Source organism: Pipistrellus kuhlii, unplaced genomic scaffold (assembly GCF_014108245.1).
Source record: "Pipistrellus kuhlii isolate mPipKuh1 unplaced genomic scaffold, mPipKuh1.p scaffold_m20_p_1, whole genome shotgun sequence".
Taxonomy (NCBI): domain Eukaryota; kingdom Metazoa; phylum Chordata; class Mammalia; order Chiroptera; family Vespertilionidae; genus Pipistrellus; species Pipistrellus kuhlii.
The window spans coordinates 150,404,231-150,426,045 of NW_023425404.1; the positions used below are offsets into that span (position 1 = coordinate 150,404,231).

The 21,815-nt window shown below is 38.5% G+C and overlaps 1 protein-coding gene across 1 annotated transcript in view; it reads left to right on the forward strand.

Moving 5' to 3' along the window:
* RASGEF1B (RasGEF domain family member 1B) overlaps positions 1-21,815 on the forward strand; it is a 504,962-nt gene that overhangs the window by 73,879 nt on the left and 409,268 nt on the right. Inside the window, exon 2 of the mRNA XM_045571312.1 lies at positions 19,030-19,077. Within this exon, the coding sequence (XP_045427268.1) occupies positions 19,030-19,077 (48 nt within the window). The remainder of the gene's footprint in view (positions 1-19,029; positions 19,078-21,815) is intronic.

Genomic DNA, 21,815 nt, shown 5'->3' on the forward strand with positions numbered 1-21,815 from the left:
ATTTCTGATCTAGTAGCTATGATGGTTAATTTTATGTGTCAGCTTGACCGGGTGCCCAGATATGCGGTCAAACATTATTTCTGGGTGTGCATGTGGTGGTGTTTTTGCATGCAGTTAACTTTTAAATCTGTATAGTGAGTGAAGCAGATTGTTCCCTCGAAGGTGAGTGGGACACATCCAATCAGTTAAAGGCCCGAGTAGAACACAAAGGCTGGCCCTTAAGTAAGAGAGAATTGCTACTACACAACTGCCTTCAACCTTGGCTTCTTTCTGCCTTTGGGCCTGAATGGGAAAATCAACTCTTCTGGGTCTTGAGCCACCAGCCTTGGACTGGCACTGCACCATTGGCTCTCCTGGGCTCTTGCTGACTCGCACGGTGAATTTTGGGACCTTTGTCAGCCTCCATAATCATGTAAGCCAATTTCCTATGATAAATTTCTCTTTCCCTCTTCCTCTCCCTGTCTCTCTCCCTCTCCTTCTCTTTCTCCTGCCCCTCCTCTCTCTCCCACTTCCTCTCCCCTTCCTTCTCTCTCCCATTGGTTCTGTTTACATGGGGTCCAATACAATAGGTCTGAGGTTCTGACCTGATATTCTGAATTTCTAACAAGTTTCCAGGTGATGCTGCTAGTCCTAAGCAGTGTGCCACATTTTGAGAAGCAAAAACAAGATTGCTTCGTTCACCTTTATACCCTTGGCCTCTAACACAGAGTGGGTACCAAACGAATGTCTTTTGAATATTTCGAATGAAGTTTTCATACCAGGTGAAAGATTCTCTAAGAGAAAATTCAAGTAAATAATAATCAGAAGTGATTTTGAAAACTGTAATAAAGAGGAGAAATTTGACCTAAATAAAGAGGAGAAAAGAGAAAGGAAAATCAGAAAATGGCAGATTGTCAGAGCTAAACATTTAGGAACTGGAAAGTAAGATTAATGAGACTGATTAGGACCGGCTGAATCTATCAGTGGTTAAGCATAGAGAAGATGAAATTAGTTTCAGCACTTGTGGTTTTAATAGCATGAATTTGAAACTGCACTGCCTGAGTATCTTGATGTTATGTAAAATTTAGTTCCACACACATTCATGCACCGAAAGTCATTTTAATCATTTGTAAGCATGATAATGTATCCATGAAGTTTGAGCCTGATAGCCGTCAGTTAGTTTCATGGGTCATTATTTTCTGCTCTGGAGATGGTGTGGCTCATTGGCTATGTTTTCTCTTGGAACTTTGTTCCTGAAGTTTGGTTACACTATAATCAGTTCAATAAATTCAGGGTTTAATTTCTGTATGGTGAGGGTTGACAATATGTTTCATCATAGACTTTTCTTGTTTTCCCCTAATGACTAAGGTTTACTGGATTTATAAGCCCGTGACTCTAAGATTAAGATGACCTCAGGAACCCCATAAAAGATAAAAGTTTTAAAATAACAAAAGAAAACAATTGGAGTAAGACACACAGACATGCTCATACAGTGTTTCCCCGAAAATAAGACATTCTCTGAAAATAAGACCTAGTGCATCTTTGGGAGCAAAAATTAATATAAGACACTGTCTTATTTTCGGGGAAATGGTACAACCTAAGATGGTGTTGGTTATAAGATGTATATTAAAGTAGGGACTGCAAAAATTGAAAAAAAGTGCTGCATTATAGTAATTATATTATGTCATGGTAATGTCACATTATTAGATAACCATATCAATTTCAGAGATTTAAAAGATATGTTTTTATTGATTTTGGAGAGAGAGGAAGGAAGAAGGATAGGGATGTAGAAACATCCATGAGAGGAAAACATCAATCCTCACCAGGGATCTAGCCTACAACCCAGGCATGAGACCTGACCAGGAATTGAACCATTGAACCATTGACACTCAACCCCTGAGCCACACTGGCTAGGCTCACAGATTTTTAACATGTGAAAAATATTGTAGTCTAAAATTCCTGAAATACATTGTGCATTTATGTATACATGTTATATGTATATATAAATAAGTTAATACATATATTTACTTATACATACTCTCATATATATAAAGTTAATATTAAAATCTTTGTCTCTAGCATTTAATATTGACTTTGAAAGGCTGCATATATTCTATGCAGAATGCACAGATAATGAATTTCTTCTGGTTTTCTACAGCCAGATTATGAGACCACTAGTGGTATTTTTAGCTTATTTGAAATATTGGGAATGATTGAAACACAGTCCCTCTGTATTGTTCCTAGGGCTTAAGCTGTTTCAGGTTCCAAAACAGATGCTTATTTTGACCTGTGGAAAATAAGAATCTTTAGTTAACAAAAACAACCAAAAGTGATTTAGTTACTCATCTGAACTACAGGCTCTTTGAAATGTCTTCATGCTATCTTGATTTTTTTCCTGACACTTGAGTACAGATGTGCTACTTTTAAAAATATTATTTGATCTGAGTTCTCACTTAAATTGAACTGCATGGCAAGTTCAGATGGCTTCATACATCCAGTGCTCCCAAAAGTTCAATAGAGATCTTTTGTGTATGTGGACTTTGTGACAAGTAGCAATGAACTTTAGGTAAGAAACAATTAAAATAGCACCAATACCACTAATGTCTTGTACCCAGGGATCGGAATTGTGAAAAAGTGACGAACCCCAGGAGCATGATGGATATTACAGGCCAACCAGAGTTGTCATGGGAAAGCTAATGATCATTATTTTTCATGGATGAAACTCACATTGCCAATAAACCTTTTACATGGGTGGAAGTGTGTCTCTCAGGAAACATGTTTAGGCATTGCTAAAATCTGTTTTGTTCCCTCCTCCCACTTCTCAAGGTCCCTTTATGAGATTGATAATTTAATGTCGAGCCTTGTTTTATTTCCTGTTTTCTGTTGGCATCTTGTATTTGATCTAACAAGTCTAGTTTACTCACTGCTAAAGCAGGAGCTAGAAGAGGACCAATAAGGGGCTACCAAGGTATCAAGGGTATCTAGGGGTCAGTGACAATAAAATCTCATTTTTGAAAAGAGAAGGACTATGGGCATTCTGCACAATATTATCACTATGCAATGTCTTGAAAAAAAAGAGTGCACACTATTTAAATGATGATAGGAGGTACAATATACTTGCAGTTAACAGGAATTGAGAGTTTCCTGTGAGCCAGACACTCTGGCAACAATACTAGAAGGCAGATCCTCTTACTAGATTGGTTTTGCAGATGCAGACACTGAATCAGAAGCATTAGATAACTTGCCTAAATGTGTCAGTCAAGGTCCTGGCAAGAAACACATTCAAACTGGGTAACTAGAGGAGAGTTTGTTAAAGGGATTATTTATCAGAGTATTGGCAGGGTTTAGGGAAACTATCACAGAGTTAGAAGCACTGGAATCCATTTCTACCCACAGAATTGAGGAGATGGGGGAAGGAACAAATCTTGTATTTAAAGCTATATGGAGAGGACCACTTGGCAGGATCTGCATATTTTGGGAGAGATATGTTGCCAGACTCAGAGACTCTGCAAGAATGAAGCTGGGGGGAATAAATACCCAACCTCACTCCTTTTCTGCCCTCAGAGCCTTCTTTTGGTTGGAGTCTTCCATTGGCTGAATCCCACTGGAAGCCAGAGGGCGAAAGAACCCATTGATACCACCCGTGTGGCTCAGCCTCCTGGGGCCCAGAGTAGGATGGAGTGTGATGTCTCATGTCCCTAACCATTGTCTCAGGACACATGTCTTCGGTCTACCTTCAGAATGAATACAGGATTTTAAAAAACACCCCAAAACTTTATAGAAACATCTGAGCAGCCCCAAACATCACTTATTCGTTCTTTATTGTGCACTTAAAATTTCACCAAACTTTCATTTCTAGTATTACATAGCTCTGGAAGAACATCTTGTCCTTCTCTCCCCAGGCTGCATGAAGTTCAGATTTATCTTTGGCTCTTGATGACTATGTGTTTTGTTACTTCAGCACGTTGTGTGGAGTGTTCTTTTATTTTTGGAAGTGTTTCTCCAATAATTGTTTTTAGTTAAGAAGAAATAAGTGCTTATCTTAAAGTGCTCTTTAAGCTAGGTGAATCTGGGAACATTTTGCAGTGCCAAGAAAGTATCTATTTCTAAAAAAGACAAGAAAATTGCCTTTTAGTATTTGTGTCAAAAAGCCAAACTGTCTGGAGGGAAGTAATCCTCCATGTGAAAAGGCAGAAAAATGAATAAATGATTGTCTCTTTTTATACTGAAATGTAGTTATTTCCATCGATACCTGATTCATAAGGATTAATTATGCAGTTGTGTTTCCCAAAGTCTATTTGAATGATATATGGCAATGATATAATAAACTTCCTCCTTCTTATTCAAACACTTTAAGTTTTTCTTTTAAAAATCATTGACATTTAGTGCCTTAAGTAAAGATGAATAGATTCAACTTTCCATTTTTATGTTCACTTGCTACAAGGTATGTATTGGAAATGTATTAGGGCTTACTAGTTACAATGATCTTGGTTTTTATTTTTTTATTGTTGAAAAAGTGTAATGAAGATTTTATATGCTCATATAAGATTATATTGTTGATGATGTTTTGACCAGAGCAAGCTATTATGTGTAGAGACTATGGAGCCCCAGGTTACCAGGAGTTCACATTCAGTTAGCATGGGCCTGGTGGACAGTCAGCTTGTTGAATATCCTACTTGATTGTAGTAAAAACTAACGACTGTATAATTTTAAAACATACAAAATTTTACATGCATTCATTATTTGATATAGTCTGCAGGCTTTTGGGGAAATTATTATGTGTGGAATAGAGAGATATGGAAGGGAAGAATTAACCATATACCATTTTATTTAAACTTCATATTACAAGCACACAACCATTTTTTGTTCAGTCCAAGTTCATAAGCATTTAACAGAGCATCTAATATATGTCAGAAATAGTTCACAAGAGAGCTATATTTATGTGGCACCTCAGTTAAATCCATGGGTATAGATGGTATTTCCCAGGAAGACCAGGCAGAGAAAAAATGAGTGGTGGTGGTGGTGGTGGTGGTGGTGGTGGTGGTGGTGGTGGTGGCTGACATAAAAGATATCTCCAAATAGCATGATTGACAAGGTAGGAGAAGAAACAGTGGGGAGTAGAGATAGAAGCTAAGGGAAGAGATTCAGGAAAATGGGAATGTTAGCAGTGTTTGGAGCTGCAGAATGCTGCCATTCAGATAAGACTGCAATTTGGCATTTAGGAAGATTGCTCTGAGTGGGATGTAGAGTAGGGAGGCAGTCTGGGTTCTAAGGGTAGAGGGTAGCAAGTAACCTCCTGAGGATAGAGGGTAGCAGGTAATCTCCCCATTCCACCTAGAACTGACTGCACACAGGAGTCTGAATTCAATCAGTTTGAATAGTCTGTTAGCAGCTCTTGGAAAAGGTTTGTTGGGGAAGGAGAGTGAATTCAGCTCTTGGCTTAAATAAAGGTTCTGGATTATTTATGGATTTAATTTATCCCTGTGAGCCATGTCCCCACTTGACATAGGCTATCAAGAGTTAGTTGCATTCTTTTCTTTTTGAAAAAGTAGGAAGACTATTTAATCATAACTGAGTTGCACTAATAGACATTTTAATAAAATTGGGCTGAGCTCGGACCGGGAGGTTGAATAAGCAAGTGGAGAGTGAATGTTCCTCTGGGTACACTCTGTGCACTGGCATTATTCGTAGGGCTGAAATATAGTATTTAATCCAAAGAACCCACAGGGTTTTCATAAGTGCAGTTTAATTTAAAGTCCGTGAAAACACATGCAGTACATAAATACAAGTTTCTGGGAATTTTAAGCCTCCCTATAACTTAGTTTAAACTTTAAAAGAAAACCTTTGATAAATTTGATAACAGCCTCATTTAAATTAGCTTACCTTCCATGGAAATTAACATAAAGACTGAAATGCTCCCCCTCTCACACACTCAGCCTTTCTTAAGGATAAGAGAGAAGGCCTGGAGAATTATCACCATCTGGAGCTTAGAAAGCTTCTTCGCTTTGCAGTGAGGAAACTGAGCACAGACATCACTTGTCCAAGTTAGGATGTCATGCCACAGCTAGGAAAGAAACTGAGTTTAGGGTATTTGCTATGGGGCCAAACCCACTTTACTACCAATGCTAGCAATAGAAAAACAACACGAGTAAAGTCCTACCAACTCTTCTAATTGCTCTCTAGACCTCTTTATCCTACTAGAGTTTTCTTTCTAAAAATGAATGTGAATGCCATTGCTTCCATGTAAAGGTCTTCAATGGCTCCCCAGTATCTATCGTGTGAAGTCCTGACTCTTGAATAATAACCTCTGCCTATTTCTTTGTTCCTATGTATTCAGCCTCTACTACTCAAGCTTCACTTTTCAGACAGACCTGCCCACATGCAGTCCCAGACTTGTGTACTCACACCTTTTCACTCTCTCTTCCTGGCGCTCCTCCCACTGCATTCCCCCTTCCTCAATCCCCACTCTCCTCCCTTCCTTCCAAGGCTTTGACAATGCCAGAGTATCTTCCAAACTCAGCCTAAGCATAATCACCTCCCAAAAGTCTTCCCACACCTCCCTTTTGGCTCTTGTTCTAGGACATAGCATATTCTAGGATAATATCTGCCACCTCGATTGGCAGCCATTTGTTTACATGTTTGACTATTTGACTAGGAGACCCTTGAGTTCAGAGAAACTTACTCAAGTTTGCATTCTGAGTGCACAAGGCCTGGCATGTGTAGATGCTTAGTAATACTATGGAATTGAATTGAACAGCAACAACAAATCCAGATAGTTATGAGCCCTTAACAGAGGATTTGGGTGAGATTATCCATGAGTCCTTATGAGTTTGAAACTGCCCTCTTTGTCCATCTTTTCCTTTTGTTCTCCATAACTTGATGGAGAAATTGTTGGACGAGCTGTTCCCCAGGGCCATTATTCTTCCCTTTGTGCCCTTATCCATGGCATTATCCCTGCTTGGCAAGCACACCCTCCTTGCTTATGTAGAAGTTATTGACCACCTATTATATATGCCTGACATTGTGATGGGCTCCTATCTTTAGCTGTCTAACTAGGATTCCAGCATTCTAGGCCTCTTCATACTTGCATCTTCTTCTAACCAACAGTCAGAGCTCTCTGTATCACTTCCTATGGGGAATGCATATTTGATATTAAGTATATACTGCTATTTATGATTGTTTTTCATTCTGACCATACATGCTGATCCCACTAAATTATAAGACTCTTGAGGCCAGGAACTGCCCTAACTTCAGGAAGCGCCTTAATAAATGTTGGCCAATGATCAAAAGGACTTGGGTGACTTTTTAATGGTGAGCTTCTCTGATTTTGCTACTGTGATCAGTGAGTGCGTTGTTCATGGTGGCAGATGAGGATGGCTGTGGTCAGGGATTCTGGTTTTGAAGAGTGAGAAGTGTAATTGTCCGAGTTCATTAAAAGTAACTATCACCCAGAGAGGATCATCTAAAGATTTTCCTAAATTACAGTGATTTATAGATAATATAATAGCAATTAAAATCTGTTTTTCCTCAAATAAGTTTTAAACGAATGAATAAATAATACCCCCTTGAAAAGGCCCTTACTCCAATTAAAAGCCAACTGCAGTAACATTTCAGGATTTCAGCCCTACTTCTTTCCTGCCAGGAGGTGTCATGCCATTTACTGAAAGAAAACAACACAGGACAAACACTTTCCTGTTAAAACATATGGGTCAAGGAGAAGTCAAAACAATCAGAGGATCATTGGAGAAAAACCTTAGGTCTGGCAGCTGGGAGACCCCTGGGGCAGAGGCAGTGGGAGAAACTTCACGTTCTGAAGGGAAAGAACCCCCGTACCCCTTGTTCCTTCTCACTTGCTTAACCTCACCAGAAACGACCACAATTCCTAGGAGTTCAACAGTTACATTCTGTCCAAATACTAAAAGCAGTGACAATTCAACTCTGCACAGAAGCTTGTGTGCAAATTTACTGAGACATCATATAAAAAGTTAGATCAGAGTCAATTCTGTGGTTTATTTGTGTGTGTGTGTGTGTGTGTGTGTGTGTGTGTTTTGTTTATTTATTTATTTTTTAAATTTTAATATATTTTATTGATTTCTCACAGAGAGGAAGAGAGAGGGATAGAGAGTTAGAAACATTGATGAAAGAGAATCATCTATTAGTTGCCTCTTGTACACCTCCTACTGGGGATGTGCCCGCAACCAAGGTACATGCTCTTGACTGGAATCAAACCCGGGACCTTTCAGTCTGCAGGCCGACGCTCTATCCACTGAGCCAAACCGGCTTCGGCTGTTTTGTTTATTTTGAGGGAACCTAAAAGTGTATTTTGAGAGGCTATCCCTCTCAGACCTCAAAGCACTAAAAGCTAGAATAGCTAAAATAATTTAGTACACCTCCACAGATTGAAAAAGCTATCATTCCTTTGTTGTTTTCCTTATGTGTGTATGCTTCATATTATACTGCACATGTAAAAAGCCTTAACTATGCTTTTCCCTTCCTAGGGACAGCAGGGAAAGAAACTAGATTACCCTCAAAGGAAAGGCATTTGGAAGTATTTCCAAAAACCATGGCCCTTTCACATAAAAAATCAATTGTATGATTCCAGAGATAACATAAAACAGTGGCAAAGGGCAGATCTTGCACCCTATAAATATTGTTGAGATGACTAGTTAGCAATTTGGTGAGAAATTCAATCCAAGCCATCTAGTAAAATAAATATACCAAATGGAAAAGATAAAAATTGAACTACAGTCCAGCATGAAGTAAATAACCTTAACGTGTATCAAACTTTAGTGGAAATATACTTTGCCTGCTTGAGGTTTAGACAGGGTTTAAGGATGACTTCATGGAACATGGAGATTTGTAGTAATTGTACTGATTGTCCAGCACAGTGACCCCAGCAGCAGCTGGCACATAGTGGGTCCTGTAACTACTTATAGATGTGGGGATGCATGGACAGCTGGAGGGACATGTAGAGCCTTCAGTCTGGTAGGCAAGGAGAGGTGTCTGTGTGCATGTGCATGTCCTGGCTGTCTTTGAACCTGGAGAAAGGAGACGAAAAAACCTTTTGGGACCATCAGCTACCACTTCTGATACCTCAGGGCTATGCTGTTCTTCATGTTTTATGGGAAGAAAGTACAAGTTCAGAAGAGGAGATTTTGGAACAGAAAGATAAAATAAAAAAGTTCTTTCAAGGATGTAGGATGAGGAGTACATGTGTTTGGGGGAGAGGTGTGAATTTCTAAACGTTCTTTGAGTAATTTTAATCCTCTTCCTTCGTTTGTGGTGGCAAAGAAAATAGTTGCCTTTCTTGCTGAGGGGCGGGGGGAATGGATTCATTTGAAATACAGTATTAGAGGAGGGCTCTATGGATACCCTAGGCTGCCAGAAAGATGAACAAGTGGATCTTAGAGCAGATTAAGCCTGAAACATCCCTACTACTGGTATGTGCCTTCAGAGAGCTATAGAGAACTCTAACACATAACGCTTCCCTTGAAGTTTATCATGTAAAATACCTGGCCTTCCTTCGTGTTTTTCTTGTGGCATTGTGTTTTCAGAGAATGCTCAGTATTAGACTTCTGCACATTAAAAGCCTTAGAGACATACAGATCCAGAATACATTATAGCCATTTGTCTTGGCCTTGTTCATGTGTTGAGTTCATCATTGTTTTATTTTCAGCACAGCTCCTTCTTCCCCTCTCACTGTAGCGTTATTAATAGTAATAGGAGCTTCCCGGCTTCAGTCAGTGGCGTGCCTGAGAGGAATGTTCAAAAGAGATAGGACAGATTCATCTCCTGAGTAATTTGTATGCCAGGGAGCACCTCTGCTTAGAAACCGTGTTCTTTGCAGCTGATGCAGTCCATAACAGGGCCGGCACGGAGAGATGAATATCTACCTGGCAACCAGGGCAGACAGGGAGGAACTGGACCTTAGGACTAAAGTCTTCCTTGCCCCACCCAGGGCTAGACAGGTGCTAAGGGTGAGCCAGGTAGAGGCACCAGCTGGCAGTAGGAAGAAAGAACAAGCAGGTAGGCAGATTACAGCACCTAAGTGCTCATGGGGCTGTCCCGGAAGAGGTACTGAACATAGAGAGCAAGGTACACAGGAGATGATTAAATGTCATGGTTAAGAAGAGCAGCTTTTGGAAATAACCCATGTTCATCAACAGGTGAATGTGTAAGCAAAATGTGGTGTATACATACAATGGAATATTATTCAGCCTTTAAAAGGAATGACATCTTGCATATGCTACAACATTGACGAACCTTGAGGAAGTTATGATAAGCAAAATTACAAAAAAACAAAATACTGTGTGATTCTACTTCTCTGAGTTTCATAGATTAGTCAAATTAATAAAGACAGAAAGAATGCTGGTTGCCAGGGACTGTGGGAAGTGGGAATGAGTGTTGTTTAATGCATATAGAGTTTAAGTTTTGCAAGATGAGAAAGTTCTGGAGATTGGTTATGCAGCACTGTGAATGCACTTAACAGTACCAAACTGTACACTTAAAAATGGGTACTATGGTTCTGGCCAGGTAGTTAGGCTAGTTAGAGCATTATCTCATACACCAAACGGCTGTGGGTTTGATTCCAAGTCAGGGGACGTACCTAGGCTGCAGGTTTGATCCTGGTCAGGGAGGCAACCAATTGATGTTTCTCTCTCACATCAATGTTTCTCTCTCTTTCTCCCCTTCTTCTCTCTCTAAAACCAATAAAATACCTCATACCTTCAGATGAGCATTTAAAAAAAATAGGTACTATGTCAAATTTTATGTGTATTTTGCTACAATTGGAAAATTTAAAAATCAGAGATATTCTAAAAGAAAAAGAGAAAGACAGCTTTGAAGACAAGCTATCTGAGTTCATATTCTGGCAGACACTGATTTGGGGCAAATCAGGTAAGTTCTCTGGGCTTTGGTTTCTTCCTATTACGGGAGTGACAATAATGGTACCTGTAGTATAGGATTGTAGTGGGGATTAAATGAGATACTATATATAAAGCCTCAGGCACTTAGAAGAGCACAATAATGTTAGTTTTCACCACTGTAATCAGGATACTATGCAGCATTTAAAGTGTATAAGCAGGTAATACGCTTTAGGATGTCAGTGAGCACTTTAAGGCCAGGTACCAGGTTCACACTGTGGGATAAGACCTCCGTCTTAAGTGGGCCTGTAAAGAGCAAGGTGTGGCCTCCCAGAATCTGTCCAGCAGGAATTGATGCTGACCCATTGCTGCTCCCAGATTAGAAGGTCCAGTCATCTCCCCTCCAGGTAGGACCCAAGGGGGGTAGAGAATAAAATTAGAGAAGGGGGATCTAGAGGGGCCTGACAGCAGCTCAGTAGCTCAGTCACGTGCACAGATATTCATCTCCAGATACTGCTGGAGAGTCCAATACATACCCTTTCCATCAGCCGGGAGCTGGTGGCCTGCCTTATGAAAGAATTACAATTCAGAGTGCCATAAGCCTTTTGAATTAAAACGCCTTCCTGATTTCTTCCAGATGCGATCAGATTATAAAACAAGCGCAGGTCAGGGGAGTATCCTCTTTCAAGACTGTGCAGTCTTGACTGCACTGTTATTACCAGACAGATCATGAGGTAGCAGACCCTCTTGTTTCTGGAGCCTTTCCACTTCAGCAATTTCTTCTTGTGTTATTCTGGAAAGCAAGCCCAGACTAGCACATGACATGGGAGGCATTCTTAATGTCACATCAGCTCAGAGGTGTCCCTTGTTCCAGCCTCTGAACATGGGGTGACACTTCAGGGTACAGCCTGCTAAGAGAGCGGACAAGCACTCCCCTGAGTTATCTGGTTGCTAATCATCTCGTTCAATTACCCTGAAGCTCTAATTAAGAGAATTCAGATCCGAGCCCATATTTAAGAGGTCTCCTTGTCAGCTTCATCCTGGGGTTTAAATAGAATTTTTAATGCTGGTAGAGCAAACAGAAACATTTCCTCATTCTGCTGAAGGAGCAGAGGAATTGTAGACTGCCCTTCTGACGAGGGCAGGCTCACTGGTGGGGAAAATGGGTGGTATTTGCTGGGAGAGGTCACTTACATTCTCTTTTGGTTTCCATTCAAGTCCTGCATGCAATGCATTTGATCACTACTGCAGGCTTAGATATCAGAGCGCTCATTTTCATAAATAGGCCGGGAAAACATAATCACACTCACCCCTCGCTATTTTCAGATTTGGAGTAACTTTTCAGAGTGCACTCTTAATTAATACTGACTTATAATAGTTAAGGCCAGAGTTCCAAGGCAGCTTGGTATAATTTGATTATAGAAGAAAATCGTGAATTTTAAAAATAAAGTTTGCTTCTGCCTCTTTTTTTTTTTATATGTATGTATATGTGGGGATAAAGGGGGAGCTTGTTAGGTGGGCTGTTTTTATGTAGACATCTTGAAGCCTGCAATAAAACACCATGCAGGCATTTTCCAAGTTAGACACACCTGACTTGTGAATGCTTCTTGCATTTGTGGTGCCAGTAACATAAGAACCGTCCTCTACCTGCCTCACTGCAAAGCCACTCTGCTCTCCTTCCCTTCTTGCCATTTGCTGCCTCCAGAGAACAGTCATGGGATCCTTGGCTACTGAGGCCAGTCCACGACTGACTTTGGGGAATCTCTGACCAGCCACCTCTTTTCCATAACTTCCTTTCTTTCTCTTGAAGCAATTATTCATGCAACACAGTTACTGTGTATTCTCTGATTTTCATTACTCTGGACTCTGCTCATTCTTTCTTCAGGCAAATTTTCTCATATACATCCTATAGCATTTAAGTCACTGGGCTTTGAATCAGGACTGTTTAGTCTTGGGTTGACTATTGTATTAGTCGAGCTTCTCCAGAGAAATAGAACCATAACATATACATATGAGGAGATTTATTATAGGATTGGCCCATGAGGTTATGGAAGTTGAGAAGTCCTGCAATCTGCTGTCTGCAAGCTTGAGAGCCAGGAAAAGTCGGTGATAGAACTCAGCCTGAGTTTGAAGGCCTGAGCACCAGAGGATTGCTGGCATTAGTTTGGAGTCGAAAGATCTGAGAAGCAGGAGCTCCAGTGCTGAGGGCAGGAAATGAACAAACCAAATCAAGAAGCATTTTCCCTTCTGGCTCCATTTGGGAGCCTCTAATAAAGGATTGGGTAGTGCCCATTCACAATGTGGGGGTTGAATCTCTCTACTCAGAATACTGCTTCAAATGCTAATCTCCTCTGGAAACACCCTCACAGATATACCCTGAAATAATGTTTTACCAGCTATGGGCATCCCCTAGCCCAGTCAAGTTAACACATAAAATTAATCATCACAGCATTTTAATCCCCTTTATAAGTGTAACTGTTGTCCTTTAGGTCATATTTGCTATCATGACTTTGAGAGAAGTACAAAGGCTACATCCATGGATATTTAGCACTTAAAGTTGTATTGAAACCCAGCTGAATTTCTAAAAATGTAAATACTGAATTTTTAGGGAGGTTAAATAACTTGCAGGTCTGCTTTTGGATTACCTTGAGTAATTTGCCAACATTCATCCCATTTCCCTGGCTCACCCACTGGTTCAATCAAATAAAGAATTTTAACACCAGGAATTTAAAAGGGAAAGGGAAATGAGGTTCATTATGCGGATGCTCCTCCTCTTCCTCCTTCTCCTCCTCCTCCTCTTTCTCCTCCTCCTCCTCATCTTCCTCCTCCTCCTCCTAGAATGAATTAGTACCTGTTTCTGTATTTTCCTACTTCTCAGCCCACATTACCATTGTCTTTGGTAGGCAAGTGGTTCTCAGATTGTAATTTATCTACATATATATAGTGCCACCAAAAAATGTATACACACACTTTGAATAATTATAAAGGCAGTATTTATTAAAATACATATTATTTTAGGGCTATCAGCTGCTAATGTGTTTTTGAGGACACAAAAAAAAAATCTATTTGAATTCCCTGGAAAAAACAGGTATTAACATGCACATTACTGGCAGCCCCTCTAGAGCTTCTGACTTAGAATTTCTGGAGTTGAAGGTTTGATAAATTGCATGGCTAACAGCCCCCTAAATGATCTTCATGAACTCTAAAGTGTGAGAACCACTGATCCAGACACTCTTCCTTGGGACATATGTGACTGACAATGAATGTGGTGGTAATTGTCTCTTTTATTCAGGAGCTGATTTTGCTGAACCTTCATTTTTTAGATCCTTGACTTTTTTGAGGTAGATTCATTGGACTCTATATATCAGTTTGCTAGGGCCACAAAAATAAAATGCCACAAACTGGTGGCTTAAACAACATAAATTGATTTTCTCACAGTTTTCTGCAGGCTGGAAGTCCAAGAGCACAGTGTCACAGGGTTGGTTTCGGGTGAGGTTTCTGTCCTTGGCTTGCAGATGGCTGTTCTCTTTATCTCCATGTGGCTTTTCCTTCATGTTTGTGTGTTGTTTGTGTCTTAATCTCCTCTTCTTATAAAGACACTAGCCATATTGTGTTAGGGCCCATCACTATAACTTCATTTTTAACTATTTACCTGTCTTAAGGCCCTATCTTTCTATTTCCAAATACAGTCACCTTCTAAGGCACTGGTAGTAAAGACTTTAACACATGAATTTTGTATGTGTGTGTGTGTGTGTGTGTGTGTGTGTGTGTGTGTAAACAAGTCAGCTCGTAATAGTCTAAATAGATCTCAAAACACTATGAATAAGTGAAAGATGAACACTTTAGCCTTCTTGCGAAGTTACTTTACCCATCCCAGCTTCTGTCCAACAGAGCCTCCTCCTGATTGGTGTCTCGGTCTCTCTCCTCTAAGGCAGTGGGAATGAAGTAGGGACAATGATAACTTGCTTTTTCATTGACTCTGTCTCCTAAGCTCCATATCTATGGATATAGGAGAGTCTAATAACTATTGGCTTAACTGCTTTAAATGATTATGAGCAGTGGTTCTTTTAAAAAAAATATATTTTATTGATTTTTTTACAGAGAAGAAGAGAGAGGGATAGAGAGTTAGAAACATCGATGAGAGAATCATCAATCAGCAACCTCTTGCACACCCCCTTTTGGGGATGTGCCTGCAACCAAGGTACATGCCCTTGACCAAAATCGAACCTGGGACCATTCAGTCCACAGGCCAATGCTCTATCCACTGAGCCAAACCGGTTTCGGTGAGCAGTGGTTCTTGAAAGGAATGTGAGAAGCCAAGATTCTTTTCATAATGAATATTAACATGTTCTTTGCATTTATTTTTACTGGATGACATCTGCTCTAATTGTGCAAAAGCAATGGTGGTGAAAACTGTTGGTGCTTCAGCATGAATTGAGGAGTAGCACCACACTGTACTGGTAGTCCTTATAATTTTACCACTGTGCATTTGCATTAAAAAAAATGCCAGTTTCACTTAAAAGCACCCTTGATGAAATAGTAAAAATTATTGTTTACTAAATCTTAACTCTTGAACACACAACTTTTTAGAATTCTGTTTGCCAAAAAGGGAAGTATGCGCAAAGCACTTCTGTTCATAAACATTCAGTGGCTGTTTGGAAGAAAAGCACTTCTGTGATTGAATTATCAGCCAAACTAGCCTCTTTTTTTTTCATGAAACACCATTTTAACTTCAAAGAACAAGTGATAGATGAAATATAATTATTTACACTTATGTAGCTGGCACACATGTTTGCAAAAATGAATGAAGTGAGTCTTTTGCTTCAATGAAAGCAACTGACAGTATTTGTTGCTAATAATGAAATTCAAGCTTTCAAGTAAAATTAGAATTTTGGAAAACTTGTATTTGTTACTATGATTTTGATAGCTTACCAGCTGTTGAAGGTTTTTTGGTGAGGTTGACGATTAATAGATGTGCCTTTAAAATATGATATTATAGCTATGGCCAGGTACCTCAGTTGGTTAGAGTGTCATCCCAATACACCAAGGTTGGGGGTTCAATCCCCAGACAAGACACATAAAAGAATCAAGAAATAAATGTATAATTAAGTGGAAAAACAAATCAATGCTTCTTCTTCCTCTCTCTTTAAAATCAATAAATAAAAATTAAAAAATATTATTTAATTAAATGTGTCAATATTTGGAAAACTGCCATAATCCACTAATATCCAATGGCCAGTGCAGAATGTTATAAAATTATGCATGAGTAAAATATCTATTCAAAGTGCAAGGTAGATCAACTAATTTCAATGTAATAGCGCAGTGGTCTGCAAACGGCGGCTTGTGAGCCACATGCAGCTTGTGAGCGGGGCTTGCCGACCTCTGTCATATACTATCCTTCACCTTTTTGCACACCATATGCCACAATTGCCTAATCCTCACAGCTTCCAACTACACGGTAACATTTAGTCTAGCCCAGTGGTTGGCAAACTCATTAGTCAACAGAGTTGCAAACTATGGCTCAACCACTGTAATAGAATATAAAAAATTCATTTATATTCTACCAATTGTAAGGTTTTGGGGTATTATCAGAGAGAAATATTCAAAATTATCTGAAAGGATTATAATAAATACTCTCTACTTTCCCAACTACATATCTGAATAAGGCCGAATTTTCCTCATTTACTTTAAACAAAAGCATATCATAGCCAAATAAAATAAATGCAAAAGCAGATATAAGGATCTAGCTATCTTCTATTTAAGCTAAACATTGGAGTTGCAAATACAGAGTGTCCCCCCAAAATGTATCCACACTGTGGGTAATTATTAATTCCACTGGTTTGAATCTAAAAAGAAAAAATGTCAATTGAGCTATCAAAAAGTATGTATATACATATTTTGGAACTCCTTATATTTGAAAAATAGCATCTTCTCACTAATATTTTCCTGTTTAGGAATATACATAAAATATATATAATAAAATATATTATTTAACATATAAAATATAATGGTTTTATTATTGCTTTTTAAAAATGAATACATACATATTTAAAAAGTTTTCTCAGTTCTAACAATATTCAAAGTCACTAATCATCAGAGAAATGCAAATTAAAATGACAATGAGGTATCACCTCACACCTGTCAGAATGGCTATTATCAATAAATCAACAAACAAATGTTGGTGAGGAAGTGGAGAAAAGGGAACCTTTGTGCACTGTTGGTGCGAACACAGACTGTTACAGCCACTAAGGAAAACAGTATGGAGTTACCTGAAAAAAATTATACATTGAAGTGCCTTATGATCCAGTGATTCCATTTCTCAGGATTTATCCAAAGAAATCCGAAATACTAATTCAAAAGAATATATGTATCCCTATATTCATGGCAGCATTATTTACAGTAGCAAAGCTATGGAAGCAGCCCAAGTGACCATCAGTAGATGAGTGGATAAGAAAGCTATTCATAAAATGGAATATTACTCAGCCATAAAACAGAACAAAATTTTACTATTTGCAACAGCATGGATAGTTCTAGATGGTTTTATGCTAAGTGAAATAAGTCAGTCATAGAAAGACAAATGCCATGTGATTTTACTTGTATATGGAATCTAAAGAACAATATACATGAACAGACAAAATAGGAATAGACTCTTATAAGCAGAGAACAGGCTGATGGTTGCCAGAGGGAAAGGGTTTTGGGGACTGGGTGAAAAAGGTGAAGGGGTTGAGAAGCATAGATTAGTAGTTACAAAATAGCTATGAGCATGTAAAGCACTGCATAGGAAATATAGTAAGCAGTACTGTAATAACTATCTAGGGTGCCAGTTGGGTACTGGAAATATCAGGGGAAACACTTTGTAAAGTATACGATTGTCTAACCAGTATGCTGTATACTTGAAAGTAATATAAAATAATATTGAATGTAAAAAATGTTTAAAATTTTTGAAAAATGAAAAAAATCTCAGTTCTAATTCTTAATAGTGAGTATCAATGGATATAACGCACATAAACAAAAGCTTGTTGGGAACCAATAATTTCTAAGAGTATAAGGGGATCATGGGACTGAACAATTTGAGGGCTCCTGACTTAGGGAGACATTTTTCTAGCTATAAGTAGTAGTTGGATGAGTTAACTTTGATTCATGCTACACTTAAAGTGAGTTATAGTCACTATCTGAATGCCAAACTTGGTAAACTTGACTTTTCCTTATTTCTTGGTAGGAGAAAAGTTATAATGGTACTAGAGGCTGGGTGCATGAAATTCGTGACCAGGTAGGGTCCCTAGGCCTGGCCAGTGATCAGGGCCGATCTGTGGGGTGACCAGCAGGGTGATCGAAGGGGCCCTGCTGGCACCCACCTTGGCTGGCCTGGGGCCTGCAGGCTGGGGTCAGCTCCTGCACTAAGCATCTTCACTCTGGTGGTCAGTGCTCATCATAGCAATTGGTTGTTTTACTGGTTGTTCTGGTGTTCAGTTGATTTGCATATTAGGCTTTTATTATATAGGATTCTATATCTAATTCTTCTCATGCATAGATTAATGCCTGTTTCATCTTTCCTAATTCCATATAAGATTAGATAATCATGAATAAAACTGGGAAATAAAAAAAACCTTCTATAAGAACTAATGTTTTTGTGAGATTTGTTTTAATCTAATGAAAATATATTTAAATGAGCAAGATTAAAATCCTCCCTATAGAAAAAAACTTGGGAATCTTGTCAAACATGCTCTTTCATTCTGTTCCTATTTTCTCGTTTTCCAACTTCTATAGAGCATTTGTTTCTTTCCTTTCTCCTGTCTTCTTTACCTCTTCTTTTATTTATTACCCTCTTTTTTTCCCCTTTGCCTTACTATAGCTGGAAATATTTCTTTATACAGTAGTTGCAGTTTTTGGTTTCTGCTGGTGTCCTCTAAGAAGATGCTGAGTCGGTAAATGTGAGCACGGCATTGACAAAGTGTAGGTGCTTCTCTGCACTCTCAGCTCCAGGATTTAAACAGTCTCTCATTCAGTATGTAAAATTCAGCACTGGAGTACTTGCTGAGCTTCTATTCTTAGATTTCTAGAGGCTGTGAAGGAAGATTAGGGGAAGGGACTTCTAACTTTAAACTAATACCTTCCAGAGGAAGTGGCATCAAAATAAATTATACTGTTATATGTGTTTTTCATAGGTTTCTTTCTCTTTTTCCTCTAGTCCAAGAGTTACTCCCGGGCTGGCCTGAAATCAAGCACGAAGCAAAAGGTATTATTTCCCTTCCTTCATTGTGCCTTTATTTATTTATTTATTTATTTATTTAGGAATAGAGTGACTTGTTTTGGAAGGCATGGATACCTCAAGAATCAAGGTATTTGGGAGTCTTCATTTGCTTTGCTTCCATAATAGTAAACCTGAGATTGGAGAGTGATCCTTGAAATGAAATGGAATGAGAGATATTCTGCAAACTCAGTGACTAAGAATTGCTCATGGCTATGGCTTATAAGCAGTTCTGAAAGCAAGGTCATGAATATGCTCTTCCAGTTTCAGCTCTTTATTTTCTAAGCCCTCCACAGTGAAAGATTCAGTCCTGTATCAGGTCACATTTTTTACTGAACTGTATTCTCTCGCCATTGCCTCTGGAGAATGAACCTCCCGCGTAGCCTGTGGTGAATTGGCTGAAACATGAGCTTTGTGAGTCAGAAAGAGTTGGTTTCAGTTCCTGGTTCTGTCACTTTACTAACTATATATGAAGAGAATGGTTACACCTAGTAGTATAGTTTATTTTAGAAATAAAATGAAATAATAATAACACATCTTAGTGCCTAGCACAAAATAGGTACTTAATAATTTTTAAATTCTGTAATATATCATTGATACTTTAGGTATACAAAACAATAGAAATTTGAAATTCATAAATCTTAATCTTCAGACACACTAGTTATGTTAATAAATAAGTTGTTGACTTATTTATTAACATAACTAGAGGTTTGATGCATGAAATTCATGCAAGGGGCTTGGCCTTCATAGCCCCAGCTGCCTCGGCAGGAAGCTAGAAGGTCATCCAGAAGGTCATTCAGACGGTAATTCTGCTGTTCGGTCTAATTAGCATATTAGCTCTTTATTATATAAGATTTTTTCCATTATCCCTAGCATATGGTTTCTGACCAATGCATAAGTACTTCATCTCAATAGGGGTACCATTATCTCCTTGGCAGTTCTTTTCATTTGGATCACTGAAATTGTAAAATATTTTAAATATATTTATTCACTTTGGATATCCTGTGATTTCTAGCCACTGTTCTTGTTCCTACCCTTGTAACTATCTAGAATTAGTATGCCACCTTCTCTCTCATGGCAGCCTTTCCTAGATTGGAAGAGAAATAGCTTCTACCTTGAAAATTCTTCTATTTTGCCCATTATTAATATCATAGTTCTTTTAATTATTTCTTATATGATATATTTCTTAGACTCTCATGAAAAAGATTATTTGTCTTTGGGTCTTTTTCCATTTGCCACTCAAACACCCAGGTAACATTTTCATTTTTGTCTCCAAAGAAGTGCACACTGGGGAACGCTCATATGGCCAGTGAGGCAGATATAATTGGACAGAGGAACCTTTCACCACTCATCAGTCGTCTGCTTAAGTACTTGCCTGTGTAGGAAGCTGGACTAGCCTCTGTCAAATTATTCCTTTAGAGGCAGTTCTCAGAAGGATCTATCTCCCTTACTTGGGATAGTAAACTGAATAGAGATGATCCAAGAAATAGGGAGAAAGATCAGCCCTTCCCAGTCTAATATATTGCAACTGTCTCTCAGTTCATGTTCAGTATATTTTAAGCTATAAAGTTTAAAAGCTTATACTGGTATGAAGTGATCAACATTCACAGAGGTTAAGTACTACATAGTAACCACACATTACTAGTAAAAATTATAATATGTGTTAACTTAGCAAAATGCCTTACAGGGTCAAGTATTTTTAATGTTCTTTCCATAGTCCACGTTAGAGTGCTAACCTATTATTTCTTCTAGTTTTATTGAGAAATAATTGGCAAATATCACTGTATAAGTTTAAAGGAGTACTGCATAATAGTTTGATTTACATTTATTATGAAATTATTACCACAGTGTGTTCAGCTAACATCCATCTTCTTATATAGATACAATAAAAAGAAAAGAAAAAAGGTAAAAGAATGTTCTTGTGATGAGAACTCTTAGGGTTGCTCTCTTAACAACTTTCCTATGTACCATACTACAGATTTAGCTATAGTCATCATATTGTACATTACAGCCCTAGTACTGATTTATCTTGAAACTGAGAGTTTGTGTCTGAAATTCCAAAATCTTAATCCTCAGACACACACACACACACACACACACACACACGTGTTTAAATTATGTTAATTCTTGGTGATATATAGAACAATTATAAATAGATTTGGAGAAGTTCATGTTAACAACTTATTCTTCTAATATAGATGCTTGAAATGTTTAAAGTGCTTGCCTAACCTTTCAGGATAATGGACATATTGACTCAGAATACCATTCTTTGATGTCAATTGTTAGGGAAAAAACACTTTAAGAACTCAGAGCATCTAAGAGGTGCTTAAGAAGATTAAAAGAGGTAGCACCTATGAAATTTCTAAGCCCAGTTGCCTAAGATAGTAGCTATTTTTATGAGAGAAGCATCATATTGGTTGAAAATAAGATGGAAAGGTGTGGGTTCTGACTCAGCTTTAACACTTACTAGATAATAAGAGCTAACATTGATATAGCAAACACTGGGCTCCAGGTTCAGTTATGAGCACTTAACAACTATCAATCAACTCATTCAATCCTCTCAACAGCCCTCTGAGGTGGGTGCTCTTGTATCCTTTAGGATCCGTCAGGAGAATGAAATCAAACCAATAATTTCAACAGAGAGACTATAATGTAAAGAATCATTAATGGGTCGTGTTGCCAGCTAATAGGGCTCTTCCGTAAAGTCACAAGAAAAGCATTTCAAT